The 17,961-nt window shown below is 50.7% G+C and overlaps 1 protein-coding gene and 1 long non-coding RNA gene across 3 annotated transcripts in view; one reads left to right on the forward strand and one right to left on the reverse strand.

The window, feature by feature from the left end:
• LOC103676800 overlaps positions 1–834 on the reverse strand; it is a 4,816-nt gene extending 3,982 nt beyond the window's left edge. The window contains exons 1-2 of one of the 2 annotated variants that reach the window (XR_572224.2): positions 743–834; positions 502–651 (exon numbers count right to left, since the gene is read on the reverse strand). This is a non-coding gene — a long non-coding RNA (uncharacterized LOC103676800). Of the gene's footprint in view, positions 1–501 lie in introns of both variants that reach the window. The other variant, XR_572223.2, reaches the window with a different exon arrangement.
• MYO1E (myosin IE) overlaps positions 1–14,438 on the forward strand; it is a 188,770-nt gene extending 174,332 nt beyond the window's left edge. The window contains exons 27-28 of the mRNA XM_008706040.2: positions 9,617–9,786; positions 13,340–14,438. Of these exons, the coding sequence (XP_008704262.1) occupies positions 9,617–9,786; positions 13,340–13,416 (247 nt within the window). The 3' untranslated portion in view covers positions 13,417–14,438. The remainder of the gene's footprint in view (positions 1–9,616; positions 9,787–13,339) is intronic.
• The last annotated feature ends 3,523 nt before the right edge of the window (positions 14,439–17,961 follow it).

The raw sequence follows: 17,961 nt of genomic DNA on the forward strand, positions 1-17,961 counted from the left end.
CCTGCTGAACCCCAGAATGGCCTGCTCCAGCCCCTGCTCTTCCCCTGCCTGGTGCCTACCTCCATTTTCCATTCTCTCGGTGTCTCTAGAATGATGAAGTTTCGTGTGTGGTCAGGAGGCTTATGTATGAGATAGAGCCATGCCGGGGGGAGAAACAGCAGCTCCTCCCATTCCCCTCTAGGCCCCAGTACAGGATGTTTTTCCTGCCTTGTCAGCTTCCGTCTGAAAGACCACGAAGCTCTTAGAAACGTAACCACGTTCTCCTGGGGTTCCTTTTCCCCTGGCATGTCTCACCTCGTGTGGGCGCCAGATAGGAAGGCAGCTCAGTTTTGTACAGACGGCTGTCAGTAGAGGGGTTGCCGCCCTGCGCTGGGTCTCTCCCCACCTACCCCCACGCTTGCTTAACTAGCTGCCCCCCCGCCCCAGTTCCAGTGATCACGGCTTACCTGACTGGCTTGGTCCAAAGCAGTAGAGCTCAGACTTTAATGTGCACAGACTCACCTGGAGAACTTTCTGGTCCACTTCCAGAGCTTGATTTAGTGGGTCCAGAGCGGTGCCCAAGAGTTTACATTTCTACCAAGTCCTCAGGTGCTATTGCTGCTGATCCAGGGACCTCGTTTTGAAAACCACTCATCTGAAGGCATCTGTTGTCTAATTGATAAAGCCAGGAAAGAGTCTATGTACAAGTGAATTCAACGGGTACTGTGCAAGCGATAGGATTGTACCCATAACCCAGACCTACACTATTCAGATGGATGGACGTAGTGAAAATACTCAACCCTTCCTGGGCCCAGGCTGATGTCCCAAAGTAGGCAGGGGATGAAAATCAGTCAACAAAATGCACCAAATCTCTTAGCTCTGTCTGTTAGCTTCCTACTTGCTTTGGCTTTGGCAAGCAAGACCGTCTTTCCAGCCCTGCTTTGCAAGTTACAGACTTGCACACCAGCCAACGGGGAGCATCTGTCAGCCAAAAGCAGGCAATTTAGGAACATTGTGTCTTAACTGAGGCTGCTCCCTTCCAGCCCTTGGCTGCCTGGCTCCCTGTTTAAATCTCATCACGCCCTCTGCCCCCTCTGGGTCTGGGCATACGTGATGGCATACGTGATGGTGTATCAGGCATACGTGATGGTGTATCAGGCATACGTGATGGTGTATCAGGCGTACGTGATGGTGTATCAGGCGTACGTGGCAGTGGCGTGGCAGTGGCCATGAGGCTGGACGGGAAGGGCGCCTGTGAAGCCGTCCAGTGGGCAGGAGGATGTCCCTGACCTCCTGTGGTGCGCGTACCCTTGCTCGGCACGCTGAGCCTCGGTAGCTACGAGAATCCCAGCCAGCCTCTTCTCTGCACACTTAGACCTGCTCTGACACAAACATTCCTTGAAAAATCGCACTCCAGTCAAAGGGCTGAGCTTCTTCCTAGTATTTATTTTCTGAAACACATGACGTGAAAATTAATTTCTAATGTGATCAGAGACCTGAGGCCTGAAGCATTTCGGGATCCTTGGGGTCAGCTGCGTTTAAAAGCTGCTCTTCGCCCAAAAAAACACAAATTGGGTTCATTTCATAGCAGCCTCTTGGAGCGAACAGCGGCCTCTGGGATCCCAAACCTTTCCACAAATACGAGCACTCCTGTATACGTCACAGTTCCAAACAGTGACCTCGAATGTGCCAGTCTGTAAGAGCCAGGTAAGCGCGGTCTTTCTCTGCTTGGGCGTTCACAGCCTTGGGCTTATCTTTTCCCTCTCCCACCCCCGGTGCACTTTTCTGTCTGGGCATATTTAGCAAAGGCAATCATTTCTTTTGGATCATGTAATGCGGATAAAATCAAATGGTGTAATTAGCACCTCAAGTTAATTCAGGAAAGTCTTGGTCAGTTTATTTTAGGTTCAGCCAGGTTTTTTGGCGAGAGCATGAAGCCTTCACTAAATTACCATCCCCACGGGGTTCTTTACCCTTGCCTTGCCATGTTTGTGACACAGAAGCTATTCTTGGTGGCATCCTCGTTGTTGCTGGCCAAGGAGACTAAGAGAGATGTATCCTGCAGTCTCTCAGCATACCTTTTGAAATGTCTAATGCAGGTTCAAGGTCGTTCCTGATCCTTAGGAAGGAGGACGGGACAAGCAAGAATCATACAGACGGTTCATTCATCAGCCTTTGCTCTGACTTCACAGGAACGCCGTCTTTTCAGTTGGCCTCTTTAGTCCTGTGGTCCTTTTCACAGGAGGGCAACTTCACGAAATTTCGAGATCACTCCAGAGAGTAATCCAACTAGAAGTCGGAGAAACAGAAACCTATTGAAAGTGCTCAGTGCTAGGGCTTCTGGCCGTGCCACAAAGGGGAGGGATCGATAGAAAAATTCAAATGCTGCCTGTATGTCTCTTGACAAGGTTCTCCTAATGGAGTCATATTTTCAAGGGGCTTAAAATTTCCAGCGAGTGTCCAATAGCAATATTTCTCAACCCATTATCTACGGGAGCAGCGGCCGTATCCTGGCCCAGGCAGACATGAGGCTTAGGAATTCCTGGCATCCATTCCCACATTTCCAGTAATGTTTATAGATTCAACCTTTTGGAACAGAACATATTTTAAAGAGCCAATGAAATAAAATGCCATTATTTTCCTTCTTGGAATTTCAAGACATAAATCTCACATCTGCAGAACAAAGAGGTGATATTAGAAAGCTTAATCCCAGCTCACCCTGAGGCCGGCTAGGAACACCCGGCTGCCCCAAAGGTGTGGGAGCTGCGGAGACGCTCACAAAAGGTGGCCTGGCGGTGTGCGGAGGGCTGCAGGGACTGCGTGTCGGTCCCATTTCATTTGTTCATCCTTCATTGATTCACCTTCATTGGTTCAGTCATCAGATATTTACTGAGCCCCGCGCCTCCTCTGGCCGCAGCCGGGCTCGTGGATCGCTTCCCTGATTACCAGCTGTGCCCCCTCCTGTTTGTCCCGAAGTCTCTCCACACCTGGGGGTCCTCGCCTGCGTCGTAAGAATAATAATCGCACGTGAAAGCCCGCTCCCCGGGGCGTCTTGAAGATGAAGTAAGGGCTTTGTCCCCGGCAGGTGTTGTGCAATGCAACTCGAAAGTTTATTCGTATTGGTTTTATCACTGTCATTTGTGTGCTTTGGTCTTATCGGGAGATACTCCTGTTCTACCAGGATGGAAAGGCGGCTTAACTCTCAAGGACTCAGATCTCTGGACTCCTTGTGGTTTGAAGCTTCAGGCATTGCAGGCTTTGGGGGGGGCGGGTGCTAGGGACAAGGGGACCGGTCCGGGAGGCACCTTCCCCCTGACACGTGGGCAGGGCCTGCTGCTGTCTGTGGGCACAGAGCAACAGCAAAACGGAGAGCCACGAGGTAACGTTACAACAGATGCCAGCTGCACTTGGACGACGTCAGTAAAGTCCCAGGCTGCTTCTCCGGCTGTCCCGTTGCCCCGTCTCTTTCTAGCTAAACATCCTTTGCTCCTTTCCCGGCAGCAGCTCACATCCCGCGGACAGTGACGTTAGCAGGGGAGAGCCAGTGCCCGAACGCTCACTGTAGAGAGCCTTGTCGTCGTTGACGGCGTCTGGGGTTTTGCTTTCTCGTGGATCTGGGCGTCTCGTGAGATGGGCCAGCTGTCCGTGAGGGGGCAGCCTGTGGTCTCAGGGCAGAGGCCCGCCCCGGTCTTCCGCAGTCAGTAACACGGGGCTTCCCCAGCGGTGCGGGTTGCACACAGCAACCTGGACGGGAGGCGCCGGGGACTCGGCCAGCCTCGTGGGGTGGGTGAGACCGCGATTGCGGCCGCGGTCCGATGCCCTGCTCCGAAAAACGACCCGCTGTCCGAGCAAGTTGCTGTAGCTGGCCTCTCCGCGGGCCTGCTTTCCCCGTGGGGAAGAGAGACGAGTGCTCAACTGGTAATGATGCAAGTCTGAGGGTAGCTGGATTGCATCGCGCTGAAGTCACACGGAAGGAGACACGGAATTGGCCCAGGGACGGGGAGTTTGTTAATATATATATAGGGAAGAATAACTTACTGTGAGTCTGAAATTCTTGCTCCAACCCCCGTGATCCCAATGAAATAATTGCTTTTATAACAGTGTCCCGTGATGTAAAGCTGGTTAGGAGCGCGCATGTCGGAAAACACCAGAGGCACCGAAATGATCTGACTCCTGCACGTGCCTTACAAAACCAGTTTAGGCAGAACACTCGTAGACAAGTGAACAGGGGTCCCCACGACCGTGTGGGGACAGCAGTGTGCCGGTGAGTGGCCGGCTGTCTGTACCCCGTTGAGTTGTACCCCGCTGGCCAGTTTCCACCCGCCATGGCCAAGGGCAGGCCACCAGCATGACCCCACCGGTCTCGGAGCAGGGAAGACAGGCGCAGCCGCACACCCTCACAGAACAGCGTTTCCGCCACCCTTCAGCAACCAGACATTTGTCATGGCAAGCGCGCAGACAGAAGGAAAATGTGGTAGAATAATTAGGAAGGGTTGGGTTTTGAGCGTTTGTTGCCTTTGCCTGTAATTTATTCAGAATCGCACGTGTGTTCCGTTCCATCTGTCACAATGGCGTGTTTAACAACTGACCCGCAGAATTCCTGAGGCGTAACAGCCGTCTGTCCGGGCTGGACCGAGTCAGAATCCCTTCTTCGAGCGTTGACCAGTCCCCCTTGGCTGCACGTGGAGGGGCCCAGGCCCCTAAAAGGCCCCATTCATCAGCTTCTGGCATGAGTCGTCGGTCTCCTCCCTCGTTATTGATGACACAGGATCGCCACCTAGTGCTGTGGAGGAGATGGTGTGGGTTTGAGGCTGCGGTTCAGACACAGCTGGGAAAATGGCTGTTGCTGCCGCCGGGTCTCTGGGGTGGTTTCTGGGGCCGCGCTGTGCTGAAGATAGAGGCGGCGATCCCGTCGTCGGCACAGACTTCCTGTGCTCCGTGGTCCATCCAACAGTAGGGAGTTTGGTGCGAGCGTGCTATAAAGCATCCTAAGAATTAGAAAAAGGACCTGGACCCTTGCCTGAATCTCCCTTTTTTACAGTTGAAGACACTGATCTTTAAAGAGGTGAAGTGTGGGGCGACTGGGTGGCTCAGTTGGTTTAGCATCCGCTTTCGGCTCAGGTTAGGGTCCCAGGGTCCTGGGGTCGAGTCCCACATCGGGCTCTTTGCTCCGGGGGGAGCCCGCTTCTCCCTCTGCCTGCCGTTCCCCCTGCTTGTGCGCGCTCTCTAATAAATAACTAAAATCTTTAAAAATACGATAATGAATAGGCAAAGCGACATACCCGAGTCACATGCCAGCCGGTGGCCGAGCCGGGCCTCGAACCCAGTGGGCTGACTTCTGTGCCAGCGCCATGTCCCCTCCCCTGCTGCGCACTGTCGCTCCATCAGAACGTGCAGACGGAAGCCACGCAGTGTTCCTGGGCCGGGTGCCAGACACAGGGGCTACAGTGGTGAGCGCAGAGAGGTGCTGGCCCTGCCCCCCCCAGAACCTACTGTCCCAAGAGGGTGTCAGCTGAGTGGTGACACAAGTCCGTGTGCCACTTCTTCGATCCCCCGCTTGCAGCCGGTGTGGGCTACCCAGGATGTGGCCGGGGGGTTTGAGCAGAGTTAGCAGTGCCGGTGGGGGGTGGGGCGGGCCGGACCCCGGGACCAGAAAGGTGTGCGAGGCTGGAGCTCTGGGAGCCTGGCGCGGCTGCCGTTGTGCCATCCGGGCCTGAGACCAGCAGGAAGCCCCGGGAACCCGGGAGCGCCGTGAGGTTCAATGAAGCGGGGCCCATGAAGATGCCCAGCCCGGTGTCTTGCCTGGAGCAGCCACGGCCGAGGCGAGTTGATCTGACCTCATACGGCTGCAGGGAGGGGTTCCCAGGTGACAGGCCTTCTGCTGAGTCGCACACAAAGGGTGAGAACAAGCTGAGATGGGAGAATGGGGCTGACTGGCTGCCCCACTGGAGACTTGTGCTCCTTCCTGGTCACCGAGGACATTTCAACAGGGAAGAGCTGGATCACGGTGACCTCAGGGTTGGTTGTCTAAACAGACGCTTCCCTAATGCAAAATGCAAAGCTGTTCCCCACCTCCCTGTCCGTCCCTCTCAAACACAGCCCCCCAGTCCCCACTCTGCTTCCCAGCACCTCATCTCAAAGCTGTCTGGACTCTCCCTGCTCCCAAATGTGGGGTACTGTGAACCCTGTTTAGCCAAGTGATAACCAGATGGCTCTATGTTGTTGGTAAAGCATGGTGGCCATGGTCCAGCGCCTGGGACAACCAAGCCCATGTTGCCAAGGGCCTACAAAGGAGCCCAAATCCCCCAGTAATCCCTGAGGTTTTGTTTTGATTGGTTTTACTTGGACTTATATTCTCTGAGGCCTTGGGACCAAATACCATCCAGTGGTTGCGTTCGCACAGGTGTTTAGATGGTCCTTTCTTCCGCCAGCCTGCCCTGGTTCTGGCGCGTCCAGGGCCGGCGGGCAGACAGACTGGCCGAGGTCACTCTGGGTGTCGGCAGTGAGCTGCCGAGCCTAAAGGGGTCTATGTCATTTACTTGCTTTTTTTTTTTTAAAGCAGTTTTGAGATATAATTTATATACTATTAAATCAACCCATTTAAAGTACCATTCAACAGTATTTAGTGCAGAGTTATACAACCATCCTTGTAATCTAATTTAAAAAAATTTTTTTAAGTAAACTCTATCCCCAACATGGGGCGCACACTCATGAGCCCAGATCGAGTTGAATGTTCTGACTTGAGCCAGCCAGGCGCCCCCTCATAATCTAATTTTAGAATGTTCATCCCAAAAAGAAACCTCCTTTCCCCAATCCTCAGCCCCAGCTAGGGAACCACTAATCTCTTTCATTATAGATTAGCTTTTTCTGGGTATGTCATATGAGTCGAATAATCCTTTTGTTAAATTTACTCCGACGTAGTATCTTCTTTTGTATGTATTGTAAATGGAATTGTTTTCTCAATCTTATGTTCTCTAATCTTGCTGGACTTGTTTATTGGTTCTAATAGTTTTTTAGCGCATTCCTTAGGATTTTCTATATGCAAGATCATCTCATCTGCAAATAGAGGTATTTTTACTTCTTTTCCAGTCTGAATGCCTTTTATTTTTCTTGACTAATTGCTCTGGCTGGAGCTTCCAGTGCAGTATGGAACAGAAGTGGTGAGAGCTGACATCCCTGTTTTGTTCCTGGTCTTGTCCTCTAAAGCCAGGGGTGTAAGCTAGGAGTACGTGAGCAAGGTGTCCTAACCCCCACCGGGGCTCGTTAAGAAAGGTAGGAAGGTACCAGTGTGGCCTGCGGCAGGACTTGAGGCTGGAAGCCAGCAGGGGCCACGCCAGGCAGGGACTTTGTAGGCCCCATGCAGGGTTTGGTCCATTTCCCAAGACCAGGGAGAAGCTGTTGGGATTTTTAGTGGAGGGTGAAGTGAACTAATAGACACTGAGTTGGGGCATATTCAGGGAGCCCAGGAAGCAAGCAGCTGGCAGCAGAGACGTGGAGGAGGAAGAACTGCCAGGGCTTGGTCAAAGCTGGAGGCGATGGGCAGAGCAGCCGGGGGGGGCTCCCAGGGCTGCTGCGGGAAGGACAGTCCTACATTTCAGAGTCATCTACCTTCTTCTCCCCACTAAGAGGCCCCCTGGCCCCTTTTCCTCGGGGACTACACCTAATTGCCAATATTCGGGGGTCCAGACGCCTCATCAACTGCACTAACGTTGGCAGGTTCCCCCCCGGACATGAGAGAGGCCAGATCCCCATCCACGAGTATTTGAGGGGGGAGGGTGTGCGTGCACCCTTCCCACCCTGCACCCTGGACCTAGCAGGCTGGAGGCTTTCCTCCCTCCCAGGGTATTCTAACGCACACCCCTCCTCTGCAACCCCCTTCCTTGTTGCTGGGAAATCAGCTGACTTCTGGTATCCAGGCTAATGGCTCTTATTAACCAGATGCTGACACATCCTCATGTATAGGTTGCTTAATTAGAAGCCTGCTTGCCTGGCCGGCTTTCAGAGAAGCAAGCACTTCTCGAGCAGGGAATGGGGATTTCCAGCCGCCTAGGGAGGAAATGATGTCATGCTAAGGATCTACAAGATAGATGCCTTTCCTCTATGGTGAAAGGAAAGTGCTTGGTGGTGGGTGGGTAGGCGGGGACAGGGGTTGACCTAAGAAGAGTAGAGCCTGAGAAACCGTGGGGTTTGCTCCCCGGGCAGCCCCCTGAAACCCCAGCCAGCTGGCAGCCCCCCCAGATACTCCCTCATGATCTAACCTGCTCATCAGCACCCAGCAAGCATCTGTTATCATGGGACCTGAACAAAAACAGTGCAGCTCTGGTCTCCTGAGGGCACAGCTCAAAGCTGGGGGTGCTTTTCTCCTCCGCAACTCAGGCCGGGGGGCGGGGTGGGGGGGGACCCTCCCTTCTCCTCCTTTCTGCCACAGGTATGAACACACCTGGCCAGACCTAACAGCTGCCCCGCTGAGTTGAGTACAGCCCAGTCTCCAAGAAGAAATCTTTAACTTATGTTTGGTTTGTGAGCAAATGAATTGTAGGCTTTTCCTGGTTTCGTCCTCAAGCAAAGTGGGAAAGAAAAGGTTTTCTACCTTTTTTTTTATTAAATGCCTTGTATATTTGAGTTGTTTCAGATAGAAGTTTGAAGATCTCTCAAGCTCTAGTTCTATGCCTTTGAGACAATGTATGAACGGAGGCGGGAGGCAGTACAGTGTGTAGAAGGGATACGTGTAAAGCTAGAAGACCCGGAGGAGGGTGCTGGTGATGGAGAGAGTTTTGATGATCGCGATGATGAGGGGGAGGTGCTACCAGCATCCACTGGGCAGAGGCCCCCCCCCCCTCCGCCGCCGAGCCTCAGCAGCAGTGCTGGCCCCAGAGGGCAGTCGTGCCGAGGCTGACAAACTGCTCGCGCAAGAGTATTCAAAGCAGCATTTTTATTTTTGTTATTTTTTCACAATACTAGAAACTGAAATCATTCCAAATGACCATCAACAGGGGACTGGAGAAGTAAATTGTGACATATTCGTGCCACGAGAGAGGATAAGGCCATGAGAATGCATGCATCGCCAGGGCACATCTCAAGAATAGAGTGAATGATTCCTTTGGGGGCATCTGGGTGGCTCAGTGGGTTAAGCGTCGGACTCATGATTTCGGCCCAGGTCATGATCTCAGGGTCGTGAGATCAAGCCCTGCGTCAGGTTCTGTGCTGGGCATGGAGTCTACTTAAGATTGTCTCTCTCTTTCCTTCTGTCCCTCCCCCTTCTTAAAAAAAAAAAAAATGAATCCTTTTATACGGTTAAAAAACAGGCAAACTATGTGTACTGTTGAGGATACCCGTGTGTGTGGTAAAACCACAAAGAAAAGCAGACTTAATACAAAATGCAGGGTGGTGGTTGATCCTGGGAAGGATTGCTGTTGGGGAGAGGCACCTGCAGGCTTCTGGGACACTGGCAAAAAGTTCTGTCTCCAAGTTGGGGGCGGGGCTGTTTTTACTCTCAAAGTTTGGGGATTGGCGTATCTTCTAAGGATGGAGCTGGGTTTGAACTTGAGCAGGCCGGTGCTGGCCCCGTGCTCCAGACCACCACACGGTGCTGCCTCCTGTTAGGTCCGTCTCTCACCTGCCTCCACTCTCTCCACAGCGTCCGGAGACAGACAAGCAGTCGGCCTCCCCCAGCCGGGGGCAGACCCAAGCCCCAGCCCAAGCCCAAGCCTCAGGTGCCGCAGTGCAAGGCTCTGTATGCCTATGACGCTCAGGACACAGACGAACTGAGCTTCAACGCCAATGACATTATCGACATTATCAAAGAAGGTAAGTGCCTGGCTGGCTGGGACAGCCTCCTGAAGAACGTCCAGTCATATTGCTGTAAAAACTAGTTGAAACAAGGGAATTTATAGGCTGCTCGAACTGAAACTTGTAGCAGGAGGCGAGGCTTCAGGCTCAGTTTGATCAAGGGTCCTTTTTTTTTTTTTAAATAATTTTTTTCTGCTCTGCCTTCTTTGTGTTTGTTCCCTTATTGGCTGTTTTCCCTCATGACAGCAAAACGGCTACATCAGTTCCAGCAAACAGATCGAACTATGTCTGAAATCTGCTTTATCGCTGAAACTTCTCTTAGCCATTGGACAAAAGTCCTAGGTTTTACTCTGATTAGACCAAATTGGTCACGTGCCCATCCCTGAGTCTGTAGCAAGACAAGGGCTGTACGTGCGGTAGATTAGGCATGGCAGGGACTTGTGTAGGAAATGGGAGTTAGGACTACCCCACCCAAACGTGATGGCCTCCTCACAGGGAAGGTAGATGGAACGGAAGTCAGGGAGGCAACCTGTAACATCTATTATAAAAGTCTGTGGGCTTGGCTGAGTGCTTTAATTTGGTAGAGAAGGTAAGTTAGAATATAGTCTACATATGACCAAACATAACTATTTATGGAAGTGTTTTTTTAAAGTATAACTCCGGGGCGCCTGGGAATCACAGTTGGCTGAGTGTCTTGATTTTGGCCCAGGTCATGATCTCAGGGTCGTGGGCTGAAGCCCCATGTCAGGCTCTGCGCTCAGAGGGGAATCTGCTTGGGATTCTCTCTCCCTCTCCCTGTACCCCTCCCCTCCCCACTGTCTCTAAAGTAAATAAATAAATCTTTAAAAAAAAAAAAATAGGTAACGCCTGACTTAGAATGTTAAAAAAGCACCATGAAGGAAATGGCGTGTGTGGTGGGGAATGGGGAGAGAGACAGAGAAGCCGGGGAGGCTAGAAAGAACAGGTCATTTTAGGAAAATGAGCCGATGCTCAACCTTATGGCAGGGTCCCCCAGGGGATGTCACAGGAGACGAGATGAAGCTAGGAGTGGCCTGCCGGTGGAGGGTCCTGAGTGTCGGGCTCAAGAGGACTCGGGGGCAGTGCAGAGCCATCCACTACCAGCAGAGCAAGGACAGCCTGAGGGAAGTGGGCCTTGGCGATTTAGCCTTCAGGAAGAGGTGGCCAAGGACAGACAGTTCCAGGAATGGTGTTTTGTTGTTTTTTTGGTTTTTTTTTTTAAGATTTGTTTTATTTGACAGAGACAGAGAGAGAGGGAACACAAGCAGGGGGAGTGTGAGAGGGAGAAGCAGGCTCCCGCAGAGCAGGGAGCCCGATGCGGGGCTCGATCCCAGAACGCCGGGATCACGCCCTGAGCCGAAGGCAGACGCTTAATGGCCGAGCCACCCAGGCGCCCCAGGAATGGTGTTTTTAACCGATTCCTTCATCACAGGGGCTCACTCTGAGGAGACTTGTAGGTCCCTGGGCTGACCTCAACAGGCTCTGGGCATTATTTGGACCTCCCTGAGCCATCTAATTTGCTGTTAGATTTTAATATTTTAGCCACTTAGTATCCTTCCTAGAAAGTGTTGGGAGTAAAAGTAAAGGTTGAAATAAATGCTTAGTAAACACGAAGAGAATTTTTACCACCAGCTTTGTTCAGCAAAAATACTGGAAATGACCAATTACCCAGTAACAAAGATTGGCTAAATAAGCTTTGCTCTACCCATTCAGTGAACTCTGATGACATTTTTATGAGCGATAATGATGAGTAGTACGGTATATAAGCGTAGAGGTATGCTTATTGAAATGGAAAGATGTTCATGGGAAAAAGGAAAAAGGTTATAGACTATGGGCTGTAGTCTCATGTTTGTAAAAATATAAAACATACAGCTATCTGTGTGTATGTATATATTCACATATTCATACGTGGTCTCCTTAAGTGTTGAATTTTAAGTGAGTATTGCTTTCTTTTCATTTCTCTATTTCAGATTTTCCTAGAAATAAAACGTGTTTTGGGTATAATCAAAACAATTACATATTTGTGTAAAACGTAGAGTCCTAGAAGTTCTCAGAAAATGCTATAAATTACACTGTACTTGGTGCAGTCCAGTGTGAGTACAGGAACAGACATATAAATGGGACAGAATAGAATCCAGAAACAGACCCAGGTCTATACAGGTGTTTAATATAGGATAAATATGGCATTTGAAATCGGGGGAAAGGAGAGACACTGACTTTCCATTTTGAAAAAAAAAATAGAGCTCTACCTCGTACACAGAAAAAATAGATGAATCAGAGACCTAAAATACATATGACCTGAGCCAAAATCAAGTCAGACATTTAACCGACTGAGCCACCCAGGCACCCCACTTTTGTACTTTTAAAAGCACGTGGAAGAGTATTACCTATTATATCAATGAATTATGTTGTCTTACAGAATAAAAGGTCTATATTCTTTGAGGCAGGAATCTCTGCTATAGACCTGCTTGCACGCAGACGTAGAGACGTAAGTATGGACGTTTGTTCCATCAGTGGTGGAAAAAGTGGAAACAGATGTCCATCAACAAGGAGATGATTCTATGAATCTTGGTATACAACACAGCTGTTTAAAAATGAGATGGAGGGGCGCCTGGGTGGCGCAGTCGTTAAGCGTCTGCCTTCGGCTCAGGGCGTGATCCCAGGGTCCTGGGATTGAGCCCCATATCAGGCTCCTCAGCTGGGAGCCTGCTTCTTCCTCTCCCACTCCCCCTGCTTGTGTTCCCTCTCTCACTGGCTGTCTCTCTCTCTGTCAAATAAATAAATAAAATCTTTAAAAAAAAAAAAAAAAAGAGATGTAGACATGGAAAGACAGTATGTATTAGGTAGTGAAAAGCAAGATGCAGAATCCTAAGAGTGGCCCGTTTCTGGAAGAACGTAGACCACATCCTCACTCCTGGTCGAGGGCCTGGGGTTGCAGACCAGGTTCTCCCAGAAGCCTTCCACGCTGGAGGAAGGAGTGGGAAGGTGTGGCGGGGGAGTAGCCCTGTGTGAGGAAAATGGGGAGACGGGACTGGGGGCCAGCCCGCCGCCCCCCAACCAGCCTCTGGCGGCCCAGTGGCTGCCCCGCCTGGGCTCCGAGGAGGAGTGATCAGCCTCCTTTCAGAGGCTGGGCACTCCTAGACGCTTCCAGCTGTCGGCAGAGCCTTACGTGGGAACAGCACATTCTTCCTTGGATGGGACCCTGAGTGGTCTGTGTCTGCTGTGGGGGAGGGGTTACTTTTACAACAGACGCTTTTGTTTAAAAGAAAATAAAGGGATGCCCGGGAGGCTTAGTCGGGTAAGCATCTGCCTCATAGGATAGAGCCCCACATCGGGCTCCCTGCTCGGCCGAGAGCCTGCCTCTCCCTCCGCCGCTTGCTCTCTCGCTCGCTCATTCAAATGAATTTTTAAACATAAATAAAAGGACAAAGAACACGGGTGGAGGGAGCCAAACCACCTTTGCCCACGTGATGCAACCACAGGAGCGGGGTGTGTTTGGCCCAGGCAGAACCGCCTTGCTCACCCTCACTCTCGCCATCTCTGTCTCCTGCAGATCCTTCCGGCTGGTGGACGGGTCGACTACGAGGCAAGCAGGGCCTGTTCCCCAACAACTATGTGACCAAGATCTGAGGCGCACGGAGACTCTCACGGGTGAAGGAGCTCCAGGCAGGGAAGGGGACGTCTGGGGTTCTCCTTCTGCTCCATAGCGAGCAACTGCTTCCTTCTCTAAGGCCTGGAGTTTTTCTGGCACCTTCCCCATGGAGGACGTAGAAATGCTGGGTTGGGGACAGGGAATGTCACTCCATAAACGATCCTAAAAGGTAGCCCTATTCATAGGAGCCCAGGAGGGCCATACCACCACCCACCAAGATTTATTTATTGTATTTAAACCTGGTGAAAGGACAGGCGAGGTCCACTCAGACCTTGTTGGCTCTATCAGAACAGCTCCCCGCTCGCTCACCAGGCCCAGGGAATGGCTGTAGGCGGCCACTGACAAGTGCCTTTAGTCAAAGAGCACATTTCTTTCATCCTTCTTTTCCTTACCTGAAACACATTCCTCTCTGCCACTTTCCCTCAGGTAGGACCTGCCCTCTACAGGCTGGGCTTGGCATGAGCGGGCACTTCCCGTGCAGATGCCAAGGGCCAGCGTGGCCTGTGTGGCCTGCAGAGCCCACAGGTGCAGAGAGGTGCTGGTTTACGCTTCGCCAGGACCACGAGGCTGCCGGACTGAGCAGGGGCCGGGGGCTGGGCTGGGGGCCTTCGCTTTCTCTGGGCCTTCAGTTGGAATGCGGCTGGCCCATGTTGGTTTTGTGTTTAATGCTGTACCTATTACAAGAAGGATCTCCTTTTTCAAGCTGTACATTTATAAAAACAGATCATATACTGTATATATAAAAATCTTAAAATGGTAGAAACATGTATGAATGTACTAAGTAGTATTCCACTGTACTTATTCATAAGGTAGGCTTTATTACAAAACTCCCACCAGGTACTTACAAATGTGCACTACTCCTTTTCAGCTCTAGGATCAGTGTTACTGCTTTCTAGCCCAGCCCCCGCAAACCCTCCTCAGCCCTTTCCCTGTAGGTAATTTTCCTCTGCCCCCTGTACCCCTCCCCCTACCTCCTAAATAAAGGAATCAGTGAACCACCTGTTCTTTTGTGACATTTGTTATAGGTTGAATTTGTCTCCCCACCAGCTCAAAAGTTACGTTGAAGCCCTAAACCCCAGTACCCACAACATGACCTTATTTGGAACTAGAGGGTCTTTACAGAGATAAGTTAAAATGACGTCATTAGGGTGGGCCCCAATCCAATATAACTGGTGTCTTGATAAAAAGGGGACATTTGGACACGGACACAGAAAGGGAAGAGGACATGAAGGGACAGCCATCTACAGCCAAGGAGAGGGGCCTGGCCCAGCTGTGCTGCCCTCATAGCCCTCAGAAGGAACCAGCCTTACCCACACGCAGATCTTGAACTTCTAGCTTCCACACTCGGAGGACGGTACATTTCCGTCGGTAAGCCACTGTCTGTGGCACTTTGTGAAGGCGGGCCTCGCAGGCCAGTGCGGCGGTTACTGCCGTAGTAGTGAAAAGTCAGAAACGATGGAATGTCTATCGATGAGGCATTGGTTCTCGGGGGAGACTGTCACTTCTCTGCCTCTCCTTCTCCTGGTTGCCTCGGCCTTTCTGAAGCTATTGGGAAACTAGGGTTTGACCAGCACACACCTTTTTGTCATTCCAAGATGCCTGAGCCCATGGGAAAAATTATCAGGGGTTACATGTAAGGAAAAAAAAAACGTATCTGAACTTAGAACAAAGTAAACCACGTAAATCTTTGTGTTCAAGAATAGAACAGTAACAAATAATGTTTAAAGTATATTTTGGTTCCAGGACACCTGGGTGGCTCAGTCGGTTGAACAGCCGACTCTTGATTTCAGTTCAGGTCATGTTCTCAGGGTCTTAAAAAAAAAAAAAGAATTTGGGGCCAAGTGACAGGGCAACCTGAATTAAGCATAGGTTATTTTCAAAAGGCCTATCTTGAGGATAAACGTGAACTCCAGCTTTGGAGGAAGTAAGGTGACCTTGAGCAGTGGAAGGAATCACTTGGGAAATTCCTTAAATAAAAATGTATTCATAAAAAAGGATGAGATCGTGCCACTTGAGGCAACATGGACAGACCTAGAGGGTATCATGCTAAGTCAGGCTGAGAAAGACAAATACCATACGATTCCGTTCCTAAGTAGAATCTAGGGGAAAAGGAATGAACAAACAAAAAACAGAATGAGGTGTATAAACACGGAACAAACTGGTGGTTGGCTCGCGGCTGGGGGGGNTAGAATGAATAAGTCATTCTTCATGAATAAAAGGCACAGCATAAGAATGCAGTCAATGACATTGGAATAGGGATGTAATGAGAGATGGCAGCTACGCTTGTGAACAGTTTAACGTATAAAACTCTCAAATCACTAAATTGTACACCTGAAACTACTATAGCATTGGGTGTCAGCTATACTCAAAAAAAATAAATTGGCTTTACATAATTTTCCTAATGCTATGCTTTAAAAACAAAAAACACTGGGGGCGGAAATCAGTCTTGACTGCTTTTAATGATTGGACTTTAAAACTGGTGTGTAACTGGGACCCCTCAGGCTCTAGGTGACAATATAGGAACAGAGTCTAACAACCACACAAGCAGTGAGAACAGCCCGGGCTCATGGGAGTCACGGAGCGAGCCCCAGCCCTGCACCCACGTGCTTTACCTAGTGCCAGGCTCGAGGACGTCCTCAAAGTTGCTTACACGGGTGAGTGAATTCACTGAAGTCACGATCCTAGGTTTCTCTTGGCTCTGCATCTAGCGAGGCCTGCCATTTTGTTCCTGTTCAGTTAGGTCAAGAGTGGTTTCAGCTGGGAGAACGTGTGTAAGGAGGACCCGGGGGCCGCCCCTGCCTTCTAGAATGCACCGTCCTGTTTGGGACGACGGTGTGCTTGTGCACATACAGCACACATGTCCAGCAGCAGAGAACATAGCGTAAGATGTGACAGATTCCCGTCAACCAGAGATTTAGAGTAACCAAGCACCTTGGGCAGCCTTGAACGTTCCCCCAGGCAGAGATGTTCAAATGAGTAGCAGACAGTTCTCAAACCTCCTGGCCTCAGAACCCCTTTCCGCTCTTCGATATTGTTGAAGACCTCAGAGTTCTGCTTTTGTCCTTCACAGCTATCTGTATTGACCATATTAGAAATTCAAACAGAAAATTTTTAAGACACCAAAAACACATCCAGATTCTACTCACCACCAGAGTGATAACATCATCACGTGTCCTGTAGCTTCTGGAAGATTCCACCATACGCTAATGACAGACAAGAATGAAAAAAGCAACTAACATCCTAGTATTATCATGAAAATAGTTTTGACTTCAAGGCCTTCTTCAAGGGGTCTCAAGAACCCCCAGGCCACGTTCTGAGAAGCAGCAGAGGGGCTAAGTGCTAACGAACAGGGGATGGAGCAGGCAGCGTAGCTGGCTCTGAAAACATCATGCGAAAGGGCCACCTCTTGCACGATGCTTCGGGAAGCAAGACTGACGCCCACGGGGAGGGCAAAGGGTGAGGCCTTTCTTATAACCTGTTCCGCCAACAGGCGTGCAAACCATGCACACGTATTGTCCCAGCCCATCTAATCAAACGTGACTCCCCGCCGTTACCAAGTCCAGCCCTCGGAAGGTAAAGGAGGATGAGAAGCAGTTTCCTTTTTAAAGAACATTCCTTGCAAAGTGCACACACCATGTCCACTCATAGTCTAGTGGCTGGAACTCAGTCACGTGGCCTCAACTGCCAGGGAAGCTGGGAGTCTCTTGCCGGGGACAGCGAGTCTCAGCACAGAGAGCAGCTTATCCGGGGCGCCGGGGGGAGATCTTCCTCCTCCTTCCGGCCTGGCTCCTTCCAGGCAGAGACGTCCATGAGAACAAGTGCGAGACAACGTGGCCGCGTACCCACGTAGCTGCCGACCTCCACTGGCTTGCCGCACAGCAGGGCTTGTACAGCATCCAAATCTTTTCCCTTCCAGACTGTTTCCAAACTCCCCTGCGTGGAGCTGGGCAGACTAGGCTGGCCCTGCCTCTACTGGCTGTTTTCCAGCGGTTTCAGCGGCAGGTGGGGGCAGAGTCCGGTTTCAAGAGTACGGTGTGCACAGGGTGGATCTTTGGTGGAGAACCTAATGATGTCCCCGGTACCCTTCACTTTTATGGTCAAACAGTGGGAGCCATTCTGCCATGTCACTTGCTCCGTTCCTGCCTCATTTTGTGTTTCTCCCGACGCCTAGCTGGTCTTCACAGCTGCTCCTAAATTTTGGAGCTTATTTTCCTCTTACCAGCTACTTGACGCCTTTTCTTCCTACAGTACTGTACCTGTTCCTCTGATAGGCATGGCCTAGTCTAAAACCACGTTGCAACGAGAAGGCTCAGTACAGTTCACTCCCTTGCCCAGGTCACATAGCTTTTAAGGAGAGGATCCATCATTTGACCGCTGATCTGACCCCAAGGCCCGTGCTTTCCATCTGTCTTCAATCCAGCTAATATCAAGGAGTTTGAGAGTCTGTCAACCTTCCAACTTCCAATTTTCCTTTTCTCAAAAATCAAGAACCAAAATTAAAAAGAAAAACTCACAAATAGGAC

This window comes from Ursus maritimus, unplaced genomic scaffold, assembly GCF_017311325.1.
Source record: "Ursus maritimus isolate PB19 unplaced genomic scaffold, ASM1731132v1 scaffold_35, whole genome shotgun sequence".
Classification (NCBI taxonomy): domain Eukaryota; kingdom Metazoa; phylum Chordata; class Mammalia; order Carnivora; family Ursidae; genus Ursus; species Ursus maritimus.